Source organism: Cebidichthys violaceus, unplaced genomic scaffold (genome assembly GCF_023349555.1).
Source record: "Cebidichthys violaceus isolate CVI_PGR_0920_01 unplaced genomic scaffold, fCebVio1.0.p SCAF_5, whole genome shotgun sequence".
NCBI classification, from domain to species: domain Eukaryota; kingdom Metazoa; phylum Chordata; class Actinopteri; order Perciformes; family Stichaeidae; genus Cebidichthys; species Cebidichthys violaceus.
This window is the reverse complement of record NW_027176705.1, coordinates 8,918,818-8,938,970: the sequence shown is the minus strand read 5'-3', so window position 1 is coordinate 8,938,970 and position 20,153 is coordinate 8,918,818. Positions and strand designations below refer to the sequence as shown.

Below are 20,153 nucleotides of genomic sequence, written 5' to 3'. Positions count from 1 at the left end.
TGCGGAAATATTTTTTTGGGGTACGTTTGTTAAACAGAGATACCTGTTCATGATGATAGGCCGACGCCCTAAAGACCTGCTGAGAGAGAGAGAGGAGCGTAAACAGTTTAAGCACAGGGAGTTTTCTTTTAGGTGTGCTTGATGTACAAAGTCAAAAACAGAGAACCTTTCCTCCTTAAACGCTACGTTTACACAACAAAATATGTATGTTCCTTGTTTGTGATGTAGATGTGCAAGCGGTTTGATTCAGAAAAAGAAGAAAAATTAAATTGTTAATCATCCACACCAGCAGGTGTCGCTGGCGGGATCATCGCCCAGAAAGCGCACTTCACCCGGAAAAGGAGGACCGAGGGAAACGACGGCAGAGGAATTGTTGTAGACTGTCCACACAAGTGTGAAGAGTTTATTTTGCTATTTAGATAATCCAGCGAGTTACGAAACAACTACTACCCGAGGTACATTCGCAGGAGGATTCAGCCTCGTCGTGCACACGTTAGAGATGTCGGTCGCGCCACCCAGTCGCTCGGCCGCCGGCTGGCCGCGCGGTGGAGCCGTTCAGTTTGGGAACAAATACATCAGCGGGCCTGCTAAAGCGCTCTCACTGGAGAGGACCATCAACCTGTGAGTTCATGTGCAGCAGAAAGTAATGCAGCTCGCATCAATATCAAAGGGTGCTCGTTAGTTAACGAAGACCGACGGTAAAGTCTTAACTGGCTTAATTTGTTTATTATGTGTCATTAATTTAGCGTCAAAGATCCTGATCGCATTAAATAACAATGTGCTTCACACAATACATCAGTGTCCTAGTGTGGCCATGTCTTGGACTTGGATGTGGTTGCTTTTCAAGAATTTTCCAAGAATATTGGTCTGAATATTAAATATAAAATCGAATATTTAAAAAAACAAAAACGTTTCAGCTTCTCACGTGGTATATGCTGGTTTCCTTTGTCTGCCATTATATGAAACTAAATATAATTGGCTTCTGGGCCGCTGGTCGGGCAAAATAGGCGATTTATATGCCTTTGTGAGTTTGTGATACGTATTTTTTTTAAATTAGTATTTATTTTACATATTTTCATTTTAATGTTCCAACGATACATTTGACAAAACAAGCAGCAGCTCGTTCAAAGTAAGGAAACCAGTAAATATTCACATTTCAGAAGCTGGCGTCAATACCAGTAATCGGTTATCAAAATGCTTGCTGATTAAAGCATTAAAATCTGAAAAATACTTCAAGATCATCCTAACTATGGCAGCCAAATATAACTAGTCTCATCTTTACAGCTGAAACAATTAGTAGTTTAGTTGTAAAGAAAATGAATCTGCATACATTTTATCATTTGTTTGTCATTCTGTAAAAGTGAGGATTTGCTCCTTTTCTCTGTTTTATTTGAATTAAAATCTAATTAGTGTTGGTTTGAAAAAAGAAGCAATTTGAAGATTCTTTTGGTCTCCGTGAAATAAATTGTGCAGATTTCACTATTTTCTGACATATTAGGAATTTTAAAAACAACTAGTTCATCCAAAACAAGCAATAGCTGGTTTAATCAATAATTGTAAATGATTCTTTTTTGCAACCCTAGATTAAAATTGTAATATTAAAGAGTATATCCCAGCTTTTTCTAGCATATAGGTACTAACCACACTGTTGATCTCTGGTCATGCTTAATGACTTTCCATGTGTTTGTACCTCAGATACCCTCTTACCAACTACACATTCGGCACCAAGGAGCCTCTGTATGAGAAGGACAGCTCAGTGGCTGCCCGGTTCCAGCGGATGCGGGAAGAGTTTGATAAAATGGGAATGCGGAGGACAGTGGAGGGTGTTCTCATTGTCCATGAACACAGGCTGCCTCATGTGTTACTGCTACAGCTGGGCACCACTTTCTTCAAACTGTGAGTAGTTGATGTTCAGAGGCTCCTGCATGAAGCAGCAGAAGTGTTTTTGTTTTTTTTACTGAACTGACGGTTTGCTTCTCTCCTGCAGGCCCGGGGGAGAGTTGAGTCCTGGAGAAGATGAGGTGGAGGGTCTGAAACGCCTGATGACTGAGGTAGCTACATCACTGCACAGTCTAAGCTTCTTGTTGCTGCCGGGATTGTGGAGTTTATACATATTAACTTTTGTTTTGATGTTAGATCCTTGGAAGGCAAGATGGCGTGAAGCAGGAATGGTCGATTGACGACTGTATCGGCAACTGGTGGCGTCCAAACTTTGAGCCTCCACAGGTTAGTGCACACATATGACAAATGAGGATATATTTAATTGAAGGAACAATTTTCATAGATGTTATTTCCAATGTTTTAATGTAAAGCAGTGCTGTTTAGCAGCTTCATAAATCCAGGCTGATGTCGCTGTTGTCAATCAGTCATGGTGTAGTTTATATCTGTGTACTAATGTGAGCTGATCCAAAGTTGTTTGTCTTGCAGTATCCGTATATTCCAGCTCACATCACCAAACCCAAGGAGCATAAGAAGCTATTCCTGGTTCAGTTGCAGGAAAAAGGTCAGTATATTGCGACATAACTTGTGAAGTTATTGCATGTTAGCATTGCCGTTTAATAGAGAATAAAAGTAGAGACACATGGATAAAAGTTCCATTGTATCATTGCTTCTTGTTTGGTAACCTGTGATTCCTGTTTTTTACAGCGCTGTTTGCTGTCCCCAAGAACTATAAACTGGTGGCAGCACCTTTGTTTGAACTGTATGACAACGCTCCTGGATATGGGCCAATCATTTCCAGTCTACCACAGCTATTGAGCAGGTATAGTTTATGTCATTGTGGAACTAGCCTGAATTGAACCGAGACACTTGTTTTTTTTGTTTTTTTTCTTTCTGTTGACTGTCACTGGCTCAATTTAGGAACAGTAGGGCTGGAATCAAAGATCATCACATGAATCGTCTGTATCAAGGATCTGCTATGTACAACTGCTGACAAAACCTGTATAACCTGTAACTTTTCTAACTAATCAATCGGCTTGTATCGTTCATGTTTGAAATGTAACATAATAAACGTTTTATCAACACCAATTAACAGTGAAAGCACAATGGGTATAGAGACTACTAAAGAGCTTTTTAGATAGTATCAATCCTTCTGAAGTATCTGAAGACAACACTGAAGACTGCACCACAGCTCATTTATACAAGCCAGGAAGGAAAACGAGACGTATAACTGTACACAAGATATTTGCAGATAAAGATGGAAGGCTGCAGATAAAGATTCTACTTAAAAATAATAAATATGAAGTTCTGTGTAGAGGAGTATGTCTCTTTTTGCACACTCCTCCAATGAGGAGGTGTGTTGTATTTTGACTTTAAATTAGCTGAAAGGGGTTTCATGTAAAGAGATAAATTAATATCGCAAGAGAATGATCTGTTGGTGCTGGAGTAATCCTTCAGAGCAGGATATGACTCCTACATGATCTCTGAAATTTAAAGAGCCAGTGTGTAGCATTTCGGGGGATCTATTAGCAGAAATTGAATATAATATTCGTACCGATGTTTCCATTCATGTATAATCACTTGAAACTAATAATTATTGTGTTTTCGTTAGCTTAAATGAGCCCCTCATATCTACAAAGGCAGCAGGTCCTCTTTATGGAATCCATGTTTCTACAGTAGCCCAGAACAGACAAACATTGGTGTTTTTACACTACCCAAAGGCTACCGTAGTTCTCTTGACACGTGCTCAAAACTGCGTAAACGTGACCTGGAGAGTGAAAAACCAGGTACCAGCAGCAGCCGTCTCACTTCCGTTGCTCCTAAAGTAGAGTCATTATGGTAAGGAAGGCCTCTGAGTAAGGCGAACAGTGTTACCACAGTTTTGTTATTCCAGTCTGCCACTAAATCCTACACACTGTCCTTTTAAAGGTGCCCTGTGGAGTCTACATTCACTGTTTCTCACCAAAACACATTGTGTTTCCTTGAGATCAAACAAATGTATTGAATACAAGATTCTTTTTCGGAGTATTTTAAATCTGGTATTATCTACGTTCATCTTTACTTGTTACCAGTTTTTTGTTGACACATTGCTATGGCCGACTCATTAAAAAATAAAACCTGCTCAAAAACTTCACAGGTTACCTTTTAACAGAGAAGAAACTAAAAATAAAAAATAATTGGAGAAGACACAAAATTGCATTGCCATTATTATGAAAATCATCTCAACTGAATCTTTAATAATTATTTTTTCATAGGTTCAACTTCATTTACAACTAACTTGAGTGAACAGAAGTACGTCTTGCTGTCTCTGTGAGTGCAGTCCTGTGTGAGTGAAGATGAGAGACAATGTGGAGAAAAAAATACTTCTCATCTTTAGCTCAACTTTCACAAAAGAAAAGCTCGTCATGTCATGTATATTGACATTTCACAGGGGTGTTTATACTGTTAGAAGAGAATGAAAATTGTCATGTGTCTTTTTTTATATTGAGAAACTACTTGTTTTGTAGTATGCAAGTCTGTATTCCAGTGCGTATTAAGAATCTGATTTTATGTTCACACAGAGGAGGCCAATGTTTGATTAAACGAACTACATTATTGCGTTTCCTGTTATTTTAACCTGTAACAATGCTGTTTTTTTCTTTTTAATAAAGCAGTCCTTTGCAAAGTTGCATTCAAGAATAATTGCACATTTGAACTGGGAGAAAAATATTGCATTGAAAACCAGTATTTTCCAAAATCAATCCAAATCCAACATTGTCTGTAAAACATGACAGAAGGTGGTACCAAAAATATGACACCAACAGAACAGAGGATATGTGGTCACTCACTACATTTGTAATGCAAAAATATTTTCAGAAACATAATAAGGTATGTTCAGAATAAGAATACGGTTTATTGCCAAGTAGGTTATTCACCTATAAGGAATTAGCCTCAGTGTTTGGTGTACACAATAAACAAAAGGAAATAAAACTACAGGCCAAGTACTGCAAAAGCCAAGAATGTAAATAGAAAAGTAAGACTCTGAAAAAAATACTGAAAAAATACTTTAACGAATATTAACAATATAACTGTAGTATTATCCACAAGTTATGTTATTATTATTCACCACCTTATGGATTAATTATATATCTGATAGGTAACTGACCTGGTTGCTTGGAAAATCTAAAATACAACCAGTATATTCAATTTCTGGTGTTTTTCCAAATGTATGATACAATTTAACAAATAAAGTATTTTCTGTCATGCTGCCTGACAGTCTCTGTTCAGGGCAAAAATGCCCGACTTCCTACAACGTCATTTCCCCGCGTCACACGAGCCATCTCACACGCACGCGTCAGTAGTATGAATGTACCGTCAAAGCTGTGTTTACCTGATTGAACACACCGGATAGATTCTTTAATGGCGTCCAGACGACGGCCGGGTGAAAGCGTGAACACAGACATGAAGAAGAAGAAGAAGAAGAAGAAGACCACGTGTGAGGAAGCAGCGGAACTCTGTTCACTTGTAGAAGACGAACAGGTGAAGAAGAGTGTGCAGGAGGCGTGGAGCCAGAGGACTCCCCACAGACACGGTGAGTGAAGCAGGAAAACACGGACTTCTCTAAAGTAACGTTGTTACATCACGAATCAAATATACGTGAGACAGGTGACCTTTTGAAGAAGTACTGCACGAAGAAAACCCGGCTGAAGGTCTGCTTAAAGATCACCAGCTGGTCATTATTTGTATTTATTTTTAGTGGTAACTCTTTAACAACTTTATCCAACTTGATTATCAGGATACTACTACCATATAAACCTTGGACCACCACAGGTAACTATCCAGTAACTACCGAAAGTAGGGTCTTGACAGTCTCGTCACTTTTGTTTTGATATTAATGTCTTCGGTTAAATTTGATTATATTTTCCTTCTGACAGGGATGTGTAATTATCTGTAATTATAATAGTTGTTATGATGTATTGATTTTTCTGAAAAATCAGTTCAGATACTGTTTATGGATAACATAACAGGACAGAGGTATTTCTGTTCTTGGCCATATTGCCATAATAAAAACATTGATCCTCATTGATTTGCAGCATTGTACTTATTTATCTGATACATCTAAATATTAATGATATTTGGAAAACACTGATGCTAGACAAATTTATATTTTCATGGTATAATTTGAAAATTGCCCAACCCTACCTTCTATAATGTCTAAAGACTGTATGAGTGGAGGATCATTCTTTTCCCAGTGTCATTTGATCTCATTAAACCGGAATGAACATGGATTGTGTTTTTCCAGTGAAAAGTTACCTCTGTTTGCCAGGTCCAGATAATATTTCACTTTTGTTTCTTTTTAGTGCAGTTAAGTTAATGTTTTGTTTTTCTGTCCTGAGCCATTGTTTGTTTACTATGGCCTTTCAAAAAGCAGCGGTGAGTTATTTGTCCACATTATAATTTGACAAATAACTCCCTGGTTGACTATTATTTTTTGTTAATTATGTGCAGGAGATCTGGAGTTGGACTGCCACCCGTTCCCTCACTGCATCATCAAGAACTTCCTTAGCAGCAACACCTTCGTGGAGAACTTGCAGAGAGAACTGATGGAGCTCAACTTCCATGAGAAGTCAAATGATCTGTACAAGTTTAAACAGTCAGACGACTTGAAGAAAAGAACAGAGCCACATATCTCAGGACTGAGGTAAAAAAAAAAAACTTGTTTGTGTGCTTTATATGGTTATTAACATATACGTTGAGCTTCCTTTTGTGACAGAATTAGTGAGTAGAAAAGGATAGATTGTGAAAGTATGGATAACGGTTGGTCTCGGAGCAACAAGTGGGGTAAAAAAAGGTGTTTTGAAGAGAGGAAGCTCATTCTGTCAGGTGGGTTATACGCTACAAACAAGCTCATTTTTACTACGACATCACATTGACTCCTTCAAGTTGCTGTTTTATTGTCTTTCAAGGATTTAAGACTCATTTATTGTTATTATGCAAAACAGGTATGCACGACGAAATTCAGTTGTAGCCCATTTGTATCCCAACAAACACATGACAAACAAAACAAAAACATTCATGTAGTGCATTTTTAATTTGCATCACAAGGAATGTAAACGGCAGCAACAAAAACAATTCTTTGGGCAGATAATATGGCCAACAACTTCACATTAAGAGTCCGTCTCTTCTCGACCCTCCGGAGTCCTGCGCTCTGTCCTGCCGTCCGCTTGATCCGGGATGAACGATGGAACCAATTAATCTTGATCAAGAGCCAAAATTAAACCAACAATTAATGGCCAATGATGCTCTACCGCCTGATCTTCAGCTGTGTTTAAAGCACATTTGACCTACTGGTATTGTAATCAATATTCCCAGCCTGACAGAATGGCTGACCTTTCTCTAAAGCCAGATGCCTTTATTTTTTGGTCATCCTGATTTCAGACTTTATTTCTTTTGCAAAATGAAATCCATCACAATTGTTAGTCCATTTTGATTGATATCTTATTTCATACCTGACAAAGTAAGCGTTCTCAATTCAAACTGATGGCTCGTCTTGAGAGACCAGCTCAAATTGTTAGGACTATTTTTTGACTTGTTGCTTATCTCAGAGCTGTAAATCCAACAACACACACGTTGGGCGACTGTTGCTCAGTTGTAGAGCGGGGTGCTAGTCCATGTGTTGTGTTCTTGGGGTCCTTAACCCCACATTGCTCCCGCAAGCTGAGCCTGCAGTGTATCAATGGGTGTGAATGATTAGATAGAGACCCGATGAGCAGGTGGCAACTTGCATGGTAGCCCCTGCCATCAGTGTATCAATGGGTGTGAATGATGACATGTAGTGTTAAAGTGCTTTGAGTGGTTGTATGACTAGAAAAGCACAACACAAGTACAGTCCATTTAAACATACTTTTAACTTCTAAAACCTTTTGCTTTGAAAAAATGAGAGCATGTTGTTGACGCCAGTCACAGAAATCCTCAACAAAGAGACGCATATTCATGTTTTTAGAGATTTCTTATCTAAAAATCGATAGGGCAACGTTTGTTTTTCTCTTCAGTATTAGTCTGCATTGATAAGTGTAAAGTTATAAAAAAGGTTTGTTTAGTCAGCAGTGAAGGAATCACAGGCACAATGGGGGCACAGATAAAGACATCAAGAATCGTCTTAATAAGACAAGGAACGCTTTCAAAGTACTGAATAACATATGGAGGTCACAGCAGTACACCATCAAGACTAAACTCAAATTGTATCAGAGCTGTGTTTTATCCACACTATTGTATGGTTCTGAATGCTGGAGAATGACACAAGAAGACCTCAACAGACTATCAACCTTCCACACCAAGAGATTAAGACGAATACTGCACATTTTCTGGTTCAAATGAAGAACTATACGACAAATGCCAACAAGAATGCATGGAGACCATCCTAATGAGAAGAAGATGGAGATGGATAGGACATGTGTTGAGAAAAAACCCTGCTGATATTACAAGAACAGCCTTACATTGGACACCAGAAGGGAAAAGAAAAAGAGGCCGACCAAGAAACACACGGAGAAGAACTGTGGAGAAAGATGCAGAGCCTAAACCACTCATGGGGCGCCATGGGCAGATGGGAGTGGAAGACTTTTGTTGCTGCCCTACATGCCAGGAGGCATAAAGGGCAATGAGAGATGAGAAGGAATCACAAGGGTGTAATGCTGAAGTTGGCCCATTGGTAAGGGAGACATGTTTATCAGCTCCACCAGGTGGAGCCAGAGATCACATCTGCCTCCTAATTAGTGCATCTTGTTCATTTAGTGCTGTGATTCTGACAGCAGTAACTTGAGGCATGGGAGGAGTGTACAGTGAGCCCAGTGGGAAATGAACTCAGCTGCAGTTACTCACCGGTGATCTCTGTTAAAGCGGAAGGACTGTTTCTTATTCAGTCTGGTTCCAGTGCTCGACTTTGCAGTGAACACAAGAGTAGCACACTGTACGTTATTACAGCAGTGTACCGTTTTTGTGGATAAATCAAGACATGAGCTCAGTGTCGAGTCTGAATCTTAGACAACCCGTTTGAGACTCCCATTACCCAGATAGCAAAATAATGCACAAATCTTTCCTTTTAAAAATAAAATAATGTGCAGTTATTTTATTACAATTATATCAAGCAGTGTTTACTTTGAAAGACTGCAACATGTCATTTTTTCTAAATATGTATTTGTGACTGTATACACTGGGCTGCACCTACTGAAGAAATACAGCCCTGGAATAAATACCATAATTAAACGCACAACAACGGCCTCCTCTCGTGATCATCTATTATTTATGTCACAACAAAATGTCACGGTAGGTTTGAGCAGTCCAACAATCTGTCTGTGTGGTAAAGGCTTTCAAAAGGTCTTCAATTTCATACAAGGTTAAAGGTTCAACCACAGTTATTTTCAATACAAAACAGGATTGCACCATAAAATGTTGTCATGTGTCACTGTTCTCAGGGCAGCACTGTTTGGGCGTTTCCGCTCCTGGCTCGGAGAAGTGTTGCAGGTTGAACTGGAGCCCACAGTGGATATTTCTTGTGCCAGATACGAATACACAGGTGAGCTTTGTTTCAGGTTTTTTGAGGAAGAAACTCCCTTTTTCCCCCAGATGTAAAGTTCTCTCTTCTTTATAGATGTTCTTTTGTGTCATGATGATGAATTGGAGGGGAGGCGCGTTGCTTTCATCCTGTATCTCGTGCCTCCGTGGCAGAGCAGCGACGGAGGAACCCTCGATCTTTACACAACAGACAGTGAGTGTCTCACTTTTGTGTGTGTGAATTTCTGTGCTTTTTAGACATGTCTTGTGTAATTTCCATCTCTGTCATCAGGTCATTTCCAGCCACAGAGTATAGTGAAGTCGCTCGTGCCCTCTTTGAACACGCTCGTCCTCTTTGAAGTTTCGCCAGTCTCCTTTCACCAAGTAAGAAAAGTCACTCCTGCCTTTTATCTTTACCATAGCACCGAAGAAATGGCTGTGATCGCAGATCGGTAAGATGTGTTGTGTTTTGTCCAGGTGTCAGAGGTTTTGACACAAGACAAGTGTCGTTTGTCTCTGAGCGGCTGGTTTCACGGGCCGTCATTGGAGCGCCCTCCTCGCCACAGAGAGCCCCCAGTGCCACGGAGCCCACACTTACCGAGAGATGTGAGTTCGGTCAAACGTTCACACTATATGTTATAGGAACAGTAACTTAGCTTAGCATGATGACTGGAAACAGGGGGAGACAGCTGGCTTGGTGGCTCTGTCCCAAGGGAACCAAATCTACCTACCAGCCCTTCTAAATCTCACTAATTAACACGCTACATCGTTTGTCTAAAGGGTTAAAACAGCATGTTTCAGCAGACACACGCAAGCTTGGTATCGATCTTCTCATCTGACTTTCAGCAAGAAAATAAATGAGTGTATTTCCCAAAATGCCAAACTATTCCTTTAACAGACAGCCTACATTCCTGCTGACGTGTTTGTTGTGTTCATGACAGGAAACATTGCTACTGGAGTGGGTCAATCCAGTGTACTTGGACATTTCCTACCAAGAGCAGATCCAGGAGGAATTTGAGGACAGCTCTGAAATTCAGCTCAAAGATTTTCTTAAGGTAATTTCTCACTCTTTTTTTTCTTCCTTGCACGTTTCCACTCCTTCCTGTTAGTTATAACGGGTCTGTCTTCAGGAAGAAAAGTACAGGGAGGTGAAAGAAGCACTGCGACTCGCTCAGATTCAGTGGACAAAGAGAGGACCACCCAATAAGAGGTAGGACATGTTTCAGAGATTATTTAAGCATATTCCAGGACTGTGATTACAGGAGCTGTATATCTGTCCATTTAGATGCTATGAAGCGGCCTCTCTGGATACACTGCCTCAGTGTGTGAGTGCATGTTGGGAGCTGCTTTCTTCAGAGGCTTTCTTCCTGCTTCTCTCCAATTTTACCGGCCTCCGATTGCACTACCTGTGTCCTGCCGACGACGACGGCGATGATGAGAATAAAGATGAAGAGAAGGAGGATGTACGGGACGCAGAAGCCACAGGGTCTTTGATCGAATCGCCACCGGCAAATGCAAGCAGAGAGAAAGGTGTGTGTGTGTGTGTCAGTAGGAGTGGGTATCCTCTGCCACAAGTTTGTGCCGCCGTTTACGTGTGTTTTGTTTGCTTTAGAGCTGAGCACACCCATGTGTTGTGGTGAACTACATCGATGGTTTCACGGCGGCTACACTCTGTTGCATGATGCAGAAGCAGCGCGGGCAGAGTACGCTCTGGACCTTGTTTTACCTTTTTGTGGTGCGGGTAAGTCGACGCGCGCACACACACACACACACGCAGGAAAAACACATAAATGAATCTTGTGAAACTTTCTTTCATAGACTGGCAGTCAGAGTTCGGGGGCTTCACTTGTTATGTTGCTAATGAAGAGGATGAGGAGGTGAGTGTTGATTACAGTATAAAGTGGAATTGTGTGTGTGTGTGTGTGTGTGTGTGTGTGTGTGTGTTGGAAATACTTCATTATCATCATTGCTTTGGTTTCTTCCTCATCGTAGCTGCTGACTGTGTATCCAGAGGATAATTCCCTCGCCCTTGTCTACAGAGACAAAGAAACCCTCAAATTTGTCAAACATGTCAACCACAAAAGCGTCTCTGATTCTGCCAACAGTTCTACCTGCAGAGCATTTTATGACTTTTCTTTTGTGTACTATGAATAAATATGTCTATTTATCTTGTGGGTTTTCTTGACATCTTTGTTTCATCTTTTTAAAAAGATGGTGCTTACATTTTAGGACATACTACATACACATTCACAGATGCTGCCCTGGTCTTTGGGAGCTATTTGGGGTTCAGTATTTTGTTGAAACCACAGACCCTTTGTTTACTTGAACGCACCAGTTACTCTTAAAACTAAATTAAACTTTTTCTGTTAAAAAGATCATTTTCAGGGATATCTGTTTGCAAATTCTCAGTCCTCTAAAGGTCTGCTGAGATTAGAAAGCTCCTTGTCTTCATTTCATGAAAATTACAAATCAAAGATTTTGGTTGAATTAGCACTGCTACTTTGATTGCAGTAGATATCGGCCTTAAGTGTGCGAGATGACAATTGAGCGAAAATGGGATGTCCCAGCGTTCTGTCCCAGCGTTCTGTCCCAGCGTTCTGTCCCACCCCTTGTCTTAAATTAATCTGAATCATTAAATATGACAGGTTATCTGTTATAAGTGTCAGTGTTTGAAGGTTGTAGTGAGAGAAACAGACAAGTCAATGGACGTATAAATAAAGAGCCGAATAGTTTTGTACAGAAATCGGCTAAATATTGTCCACATAATTGGATCATCTGAAAAGTTGCATATTCATTTTATGCCAATCGATATTCTATTGACTTATTTCTGCACCGGTGGATACAATTTCTAAGTTTCCTTCTTGTAATACATTGTTGTCACTTATGTCAATGCCATGCTTTGCCTTATGTTTTTTTTAGCAGCTGTTTTACAATGCCAAACATTGGATAATGGAGATCGGTGTATTCGTATTGTCATGAATTACAGAACCACAGACAATCACTTGACCAAACAGTCTGTAGCCACTTCCTTGACTTATTTCACTGATTATTTTAACCCTCATCAGATTACCTCTTACATTTAAGTTAATATTTCAGTCATACGGAATATTAACAAGGACAAATTCATGTTACAAAGATAAAGCAAATGAGATGTTTTGCCCTACATTGAAAAGAAAAAAACCCAAAACCTCACTTCCTTTCCGTCACGATTCTTCACCCCAGGCGGCATGTTGATTTCCACCAATCAGAGCGTTCTTTGATCCATGCTCAGCCAATGGGAGGCCAGGAAGTTATGACGTGTCAGTGGGTGTGATCCCGCAGGAGGAAGCGTCAAGCCACCGAACAATATAACAAAGTTTTAAGGTAAGTTTGTACCCACTTTAACAACGACTTACTGTACAGTGAATACAAAGAAGGATGATTTACAAGCCACGTGTGCCTGATCCAGTGTCTTTGCCGTAAAGTAAACACTTTTAGCAGTTTATTTGTCGCACCGTGCCGAAGTTTTACGGCAGTTGTGTCCAGTGTACGCATATCAACACGATCTATGTCCGATCTCCTTTTACGTCTTACATTAAAAACACAAACTTTCTTTACTATAAGCCTGTTAACTCCAAGTCTTGGCAAAGACATTCAACACCTTGAAATTACAGTAACATCTGGATGTATTTTTTACTATATGAACAATATGAACATTGGGATCTGTGAAACTGTGACGGGCGTTTTTCCAGTGACTAAATGATTAATGAAAAGATAATCAACAGATCTTCTTGTCCGTTAAGTCTCCATCCAGAGCTATTAGCACTGAAGACAACAACACAAAATAGACAGACACAAAACATCAACTCCCATCATCACATGAAGGTAAAATGAGTAACATCCTTGAGTGAATCAAATATGTTTCACCTTAATGTCAGCCAAGCTGTCCAGGGAATTCTAGAGGTTGCCTTTTGACAGCAAAAGCGAAATGATATATTTTAAGCTCCTGATGATCACTTAATCCTCATACAGCTGTTGAACGAATCTCACAGTATACTTCCAGTATACCGGTAGATAGGATAGCACATAATTACATACTGGCTAAGTTGTGGAGATTCCTGTAGAGCCAGTAGCCAAGCATACTGTGTATTAGTGAAATATAAGGACATGCATATAATCCAGCTCAGAGGATGCTCTTTCCATGCAGAGCGCTCTGCATCCCTCGCATGGAGACAACACCAAGAGGGAACTAACGGGCGAGTACAGCGGTTAGGGGCCCGGCTGGGGGAGGGGAGGACTGAGATTAAACATGTTTTTATGTAATGAGGGTTTCAAAAGGAGGCTGGAGTGATAAAAGGTTAAAGAGGAGTGAAGCCGAGACAACCGGGGACCACTCGGACAGAAGTTGATTTAACTCGAGGAGGAAACAGGCAGATATATTTAGAGAGGTTATGTGATTCATCTTTCTCTTCACTTTGATTGGAAATTGTTTCATCAGTTGAAAGGAAAAGCAAATTGAACATTTGATCAGTTTCAGAATCTGATGGACAATTCTGTGCAGTAGTTGTGTAACCGAGACAATATCAACTGTTTTTGTCACCACATGTGTTAAATTTCATAATTTGTTCAGTACTGTTTCAACAACAGTAATAAATGAATATCACAATAGAACAGAGCCAAAGGTGATGTAATAGAGGACCAAAGATATTCAATATACAATCATAGAAAACAACAAATCCTCACATTTAAGAAGCTGAACCAGTGAATGTTTGGCAACTGTGCTTAAAAATGAATCAAACGATTGTACTCAAACATATTGTATCACAGAAACCACATGGAAACCACTCTACCTGATTCCTGCGACGCTACACTCAAATATCAGCTGCAGTCAAATCGCAATATTAAAATTGACTACTTACTTTTGTTCAACTATAAATACATTAAGTTGTCACACAACGGTAAGATATTGAATGTAATCATGAATATTGTGAATTGCTACCTCACTAATCCTTTGACAGTGTTGACCTTTGTGGGTTTTATTTTTATTCAGCTCTCATGATATTATCATATGAAATGGTTGTAGTGTTATGTAATAAGAGCACTTCTCAACAATCCTAAAAGGAACAAGACAAGCAGTCACTCATATTAAAGTAAATTATAGTTATTGATTCGTGCCATTTTAGAGAAAAGATAGAATAGGATTATGCAACAGTCATTCAGATGTTACAAATACACACAAAGAAATCTAAATTACTTTGTCAGTCCAGTTCGCTGACTGCTGGATACACAATCAAATTGAAAAGAAGAAACAACTGCACATATTCACTTACGCACTATGAAGGATAACATTATAATTGAGGAAATGGAGGATAATCTTGGCTTTTCAAGGGGTGGAAAGCATCGTGGAGGCAATGAAACATACTCCTTCAATAAGTGTTTATTTGTTTGTTATACATTGTACATATTATTATGGTGTTATTTTTGTTTGATTGAGATGTTTCTATGTTTTATTCGTTTGTAACGACTTGCTTCCCGTTGCTGCCTTTTTGGCCAGGTCGTCATTGTAAATGAGGACTGGTTCTCAATTGACTTATCTGGTTAAATAAAGGTTGAATAAAATATAATAAACATATTTGTGGAGAGCTGCGGACACATGGGAGATGTGAATATCTTTAGTCCCAGTCAGTGTTGATGTTATGAAGAGGAATACAGCCAAAACAAAGAGGAGATAATGATTCTTCCTCCGCGATATTTCAAAGCAGCTCAACACACAGACGCCTCTTTGGCTTTAACTAATTACTCTACACTCTTAGTGACTTGGTAGACTTGTGTTGTGTTCAGAAGATGGCAGACAAGACTGTGGATCGTGGGCCATGGACAGGATGTGCCGTCATGTTTCTGCAGTCACTCTGTCCTGGTGTGAACCTGCTCTCTCTCTTCAAAGACAGAGAACAGGGAAAGTTCATCGTTTTCAAAGTCATCAAGCTGACACTTATAGGTGAGCCCTTGAGTTAAGCTCCACAGATAAAAGATGCATTCATCATGACAAATATGTATTTTTCGTGGAAGTCACATTTATTAATCAGTATTCTTTATTTTACGCGGTCAGATTCTGCAGGCGGTCTGGCTGGTTACGAGATACTTAAGGTCCATGACGCTGATCCCTTTCTGGGGGTAGAGGTGAAGTTTGAGGATGTGTCAGCGTGTCAGCAGTTCCTGGAGAGCTACAGCTCTGGAGCGGTGCGTCAGTCCCTCTCTCAACACGCCTGCCGGCTTCTTACTCTTCCCCAAGAGTTCACAGTGGAGACTCAGCTCAAGGCCAGCACACACATCCTGGATCTCTATCTGGACAAGCTGGAACTTTGCCTACAGCACATCCACCTGTCACAGGTATACTTCACTTTTCTGTGTGTCTTTTCTTTGGCAATTTCAGATGGAGCTCCAGTATTTCAAAATCCCAATCAGTCTGTACTTATTAAGTGGTTTAATCAGGCTGATTTGCCATTTCATTTCAAGTCATTCATGTCAGCTGATTTCTTCATGTGATTTTGTTTTGTTTTGGCCTAACCAAACACTAGCCAGTGGTTTATCCCGCCTACCTCATTTCCTGTTGATGATGAAGCTGCGTTTGCAGTTAACTTTTTCACATTGATTAAAGAAATAAGTCAATATAAGTTGTTATTTCTGCACTATTTAGCATTTTCGCGCAGTAGCCTCCATGAGTTTTGGGAACCAGAGGCCATATAAAGACATCCAAAGGAAGAAGAAAATCTTTGGAAAACACTCTAGTTTAATTGACTTCTGTCGCCAGATGTGTTTTTTCCTGTGTTTTTTCCTCCTAAAATTATTTAAAAAAGATTTCGGCAACACTTTCTAATGCGTTAGAATCTGCTCATAGCTTTGTACAATTAAATAAATATTAAATTACGATTAATAACAGTAATCATAACAAATTATAAAGCATTCTTTAAGGATTTATAAAGTCAAGTTTCATGATACTTCATAATGTCTGGTCACTCACTGACTATAATTACCATAGTTTTATCATCTTTTCTGACATTACAATCACTGTTATAATTCTTTATACTTATTGATTATAAGTTACTCTAAGTGGTCATTGTTTGCATAAAGTAAACATTTATTTTACAATGTTTTGTGTGTTGTTGTTGTTGTTGATGATATTTCTTTCACTTTACTTGAAGTTTTGTCACGTGACTCCTGTGGGTGGCAGAATGTACACTCACATAAAAAAGTGAGAAAAAGAGAGTGAGTTCACCTAAATGTTGTCATTCCTTTTATTCGGTGTACGTGAACTTTGTCATTTTGTGTCAGCCGGAGCGCCTGCGCGATGAGGAGATTGAGCATCTGGAGGAGCAGCTGAGGACTGAGGCCCGCGGCCCGTCCCCACAGCCAACCCCCATCACACAGGAAGAGGGTCCCGTTCCTAGCCACTGCTTCAAGTTTCAGAATAAAGTGTTTGGTGAGTCAAGATGACCGTTTCTACTTCTGAGTCTTGTGTAGTGTGTCCTTCACAGACTTGGCGCCAGACTTTTGGCCAAGTGAGGTCACACTAGAGATTAAAAAAGCATTTTAAAAAAATCTTAATCACTTTAACTGCTTGGTGCCCTTTATTATCAGATTCAGCAGAAGCACACGGTTCAGTGACAAATAGGGATGAAATCATGCTGTCAACTTTAAATCACCATACTACATTGCTTCCAATCATTTTCCAAAGCATACCATGAGTTTTTAATTGATTTCCTGTCTTCCAGACAGCTATTTCTTTTACTTCATCCAACAACGGGTTAAACGGACGTTGAGATAAGAAACTTGCTTGTAATATATAATCCACGAGAGAGAGAGCATCAGCTGGTAACATTTGTGTCAAAACTTCATGTTTGTACAGTGTGAAGGTAGTAAAGTTTTGAAATCTTTTCAATCTTTGCTCATCTCCTCCTTTGAAGAGTCAGCATCTGAGATTTATTGGTCTGCGGACAAAAAGTTTATAACCCAAGAGGCAGACAGAAATGAATGTTATCCATGTTGTCATCACAACATCCGACACTGACAGCATTCAGTGCTGTTTGTCATCTGACTCTCTAATCCAACCTTTTATAAATTGATGGTCAGTCTATGAGAAGAGATTAGTGCCACCAGATAATGTATTTGGATTGCAGTGATTTGAATTTGTCGACCTCATATTGAACTGTTAAATTAACATTAACTGATGAGGCATTAGAATGTCTTGAAAGTTAATTTGATTTTCTATTTTCGTTAATTAAAAATTTGATTTCAGTTCATGTAAATGTAGTTTCAGCTTCCTCAGACACACAACTGTGTCTGGGCATCAGGGACTTCTGTTCCCTGAGTGCCTCCTTCAAGGCTCCAACAGCCCCGGCTGACCTGGTTTCTAGTTGACTTTGAATAATGAAAACTGATTTTGTAGTGTTTAAGCCAAATTTGAAATAAAAAAAAAATTAAACAAATGTATTAATTATAAATCGATTTCTGTTAATACATGACAAGATCAAATGCATGCAATTTAAATGCACTAATCTCTTTTATCCGTCACATGCTGGGTGGCCACATGTGTAAACTACGTATAGTCTAAGGTAGCCGCTGGTATATGAAAGCAACGTGGTGGCTTTTGAAATTGCTTTAAGCGTTAAGCTATGAAACTTGTCAAACTCCCTCTGTGTTGTAGGCAAAATAAGAAATATAATCCACTTCAGACGAACGCTGGAACAAACCAGAGCTGCTCACATTAACCGTTTCTCTTGGGATTTCTAAATTGATACCACCATTGATATTTAATAAAAGTAAAACACCCTATTGTTCAGTATTCACTCACACATATTTACAACCATGAAAATGCACTAGTCAATATTGTATCGACAATGGATTCAATCTCTTTGGGTAATGTGAAAGCTGTCGCTTGTTATGAAAAAACTCAAAGAATTATCTTCATCTCCTCTCACATTTAAGGAGCATTTTAGCATGTTTCAGCTCATTGTTTTGGTTTTATGACCTGCAACTTAACAGTTTTACTTAATTTTCACTGCTCTAAGTGTTGTTTTCAGTTAAAGGCCTCTGCTCTGCACCAATGAGCAGACAGACACAGTTAGCTGGTTAAAACAGTGGAGCACTCAGCAGCTAAAGAACCAGATATTTCTCTAAGTTGAGTTGGTGGGGTCCAAATCAGTAAATATTGGACTTACCTTTGTCAGGTCACAAACAGGACTCCTAATTAATGCTTACTCTTTTTTCCTTCATCCTTTACCCTTTGGCCCACCAGAGGACCGAATGCTGACTGCGGGAGATGTTCAGAGCTTTTCTAACGGAGTGGGCCGCCAGTGGAAGCATGTGGGAAGGGCCCTGGGGAAGAGCTGCCGGGCTCTGAAGGGTCTGGCCATAGACAACCTGGCCTACGAGTACGAGAGAGAAGGGCTGTACGAGCAGGCCTATCAGCTGCTCAGTCGCTTCATCCAGGCAGAGGGGAGAGCGGCCAAGCTGAGCCGACTGGTCAAAGCGCTGGAGGACTGCAAACTCACCAGCCTGGCTGAAAATATCCTGGAGCTACAACCACGAGAGTAACTCAGTGTGCTTTTGTTCTGCGTGTACGAGTTTTGAAAACTGAGGGGTGACAGGTCCTCTCTGCATGAGGAGCGGGTGACATTGTCCTGTCTGCTTATAATATACAGTGTGTTTGTTCTGGATTGATTGTCTGTCATTCAAAATCATTCCTGTGTGTGTGTGTGTGTGTGTGTGTGTGTGTGTGTGTGTGTGTGTGTGTGTGTGTGTGTGTGTGTGTGTGTGTGTGTGTGAGAGAGAGAGTGCATGTTTCAGACAGGTTGTGTAAACACATGCTTACACATCTGTGAGAATTGATTCATATCATGATTTGCTTTTCAATTATGAGTGGTATTGTTTCATTTAGAGACAATGCTCTGTCATCACTGTTTAAAGGACATGCTGTCTTGAGTTTAATGCACTGTTTAAACCTTTTATTTGTGCTTGATGTCATTTTACAGATGAACCCTTCCACAACTGAAGGTTATTGATTGTTTTTTTCTACAAAATGGGTGCATACAAATTAAATGGTTGTATAAAAAAAAGTCTTCATGTTTGTGTTTAATGCATTAGTGTAATTAAATCTGAAAACATAATTTTGTCAAAATTCCCTCAGGTATAATTTAGTGTTAATCCTCCCTCCCTACCACTCACATGCACATGCTCATATGATTAAACTGTGCTGATTACACTGCATGTGTCACGTTGTGGGAGTCTGAGGGCAGAGAGGTGGAGGTGTGTGTTCTTCACAGGTTTTGTCTCACCTTGGCAGATGGATGGAGTCTCCTCAGGTTGAGCTCCTCTGCTGGTTTCCATTCAGGGTCCACTGTAAAACCCCAACCCCCCTTTTTTTTACTCCACTTGACCATCCATCCAGATGTGATGTGTGGATTAGAAGCTTTTATGACACACACACACACACACACACACACACACACACACACACACACACACACACACACACAAACATGTATTATTGCTATATGGTATGGCCACAACCCCCAACATAGACATATACAGTTTAAGTCATGATAAACAAATGCATCTCTCTTTACGTCTGGTGTAACCAGGAAGCGGAGGTTATGTCCTCCGTAGCATTTCTGGGAATTTTGGGGGTCTATGAAATATTGATGTTC

At 39.8% G+C, this 20,153-nt stretch overlaps 3 protein-coding genes across 5 annotated transcripts; all 3 read left to right on the top strand.

Annotated features, from left to right (window-relative positions):
• The first annotated feature begins 339 nt into the window (after positions 1-339).
• nudt21 (nudix hydrolase 21) lies at positions 340-4,603 on the top strand. 2 transcript variants are annotated; one of them, XM_068730972.1, is made up of 7 exons: positions 340-621; positions 1,696-1,896; positions 1,988-2,051; positions 2,137-2,226; positions 2,428-2,503; positions 2,647-2,761; positions 4,194-4,603. In XM_068730972.1, exons 1-7 carry the CDS (start codon positions 500-502, stop codon positions 4,213-4,215), a joined length of 690 nt encoding a protein of 229 aa, XP_068587073.1. In that variant the 5' UTR covers positions 340-499; the 3' UTR covers positions 4,216-4,603. The 2 variants fall into 2 exon arrangements, with proteins under 2 accessions (XP_068587073.1, XP_068587072.1); XM_068730971.1 differs by lacking the exon at positions 4,194-4,603 and having other exon boundaries at positions 2,647-3,027.
• A 661-nt stretch (positions 4,604-5,264) lies between these two features.
• ogfod1 (2-oxoglutarate and iron-dependent oxygenase domain containing 1) lies at positions 5,265-11,635 on the top strand. The gene is made up of 12 exons (XM_068730518.1): positions 5,265-5,509; positions 6,427-6,619; positions 9,390-9,490; positions 9,566-9,682; positions 9,761-9,852; positions 9,946-10,074; positions 10,410-10,523; positions 10,599-10,678; positions 10,754-10,998; positions 11,081-11,209; positions 11,287-11,345; positions 11,461-11,635. The coding sequence occupies exons 1-12, from the start codon at positions 5,338-5,340 to the stop codon at positions 11,620-11,622; spliced, it is 1,593 nt and encodes a 530-aa protein (XP_068586619.1). The 5' UTR covers positions 5,265-5,337; the 3' UTR covers positions 11,623-11,635.
• A 1,139-nt stretch (positions 11,636-12,774) lies between these two features.
• tradd (tnfrsf1a-associated via death domain) lies at positions 12,775-19,578 on the top strand. 2 transcript variants are annotated; one of them, XM_068731021.1, is made up of 5 exons: positions 12,775-12,831; positions 15,289-15,445; positions 15,557-15,837; positions 16,780-16,927; positions 18,743-19,577. In XM_068731021.1, exons 2-5 carry the CDS (start codon positions 15,292-15,294, stop codon positions 19,039-19,041), a joined length of 882 nt encoding a protein of 293 aa, XP_068587122.1. In that variant the 5' UTR covers positions 12,775-12,831; positions 15,289-15,291; the 3' UTR covers positions 19,042-19,577. The 2 variants fall into 2 exon arrangements, with proteins under 2 accessions (XP_068587122.1, XP_068587123.1); XM_068731022.1 differs by having other exon boundaries at positions 12,784-12,831; positions 15,292-15,445; positions 18,743-19,578.
• Positions 19,579-20,153: the final 575 nt, after the last annotated feature.

Coding starts and splice junctions, on each gene's coding strand:
- nudt21 (XM_068730971.1), top strand. CDS start 500: ATGTCGGTCGCGCCACCCAGTCGCTCGGCCGCCGGCTGGCCGCGCGGT. Junction 2,052..2,136: donor TGAAACGCCTGATGACTGAG/GTAGCTACATCA, acceptor TTTTGATGTTAG/ATCCTTGGAAGGCAAGATGG. Junction 2,504..2,646: donor GGTTCAGTTGCAGGAAAAAG/GTCAGTATATTG, acceptor TGTTTTTTACAG/CGCTGTTTGCTGTCCCCAAG.
- ogfod1 (XM_068730518.1), top strand. CDS start 5,338: ATGGCGTCCAGACGACGGCCGGGTGAAAGCGTGAACACAGACATGAAG. Junction 9,491..9,565: donor TGCCAGATACGAATACACAG/GTGAGCTTTGTT, acceptor TCTTCTTTATAG/ATGTTCTTTTGTGTCATGAT. Junction 10,075..10,409: donor GCCCACACTTACCGAGAGAT/GTGAGTTCGGTC, acceptor TGTTCATGACAG/GAAACATTGCTACTGGAGTG.
- tradd (XM_068731022.1), top strand. CDS start 15,292: ATGGCAGACAAGACTGTGGATCGTGGGCCATGGACAGGATGTGCCGTC. Junction 15,446..15,556: donor CATCAAGCTGACACTTATAG/GTGAGCCCTTGA, acceptor TTACGCGGTCAG/ATTCTGCAGGCGGTCTGGCT. Junction 15,838..16,779: donor AGCACATCCACCTGTCACAG/GTATACTTCACT, acceptor ATTTTGTGTCAG/CCGGAGCGCCTGCGCGATGA.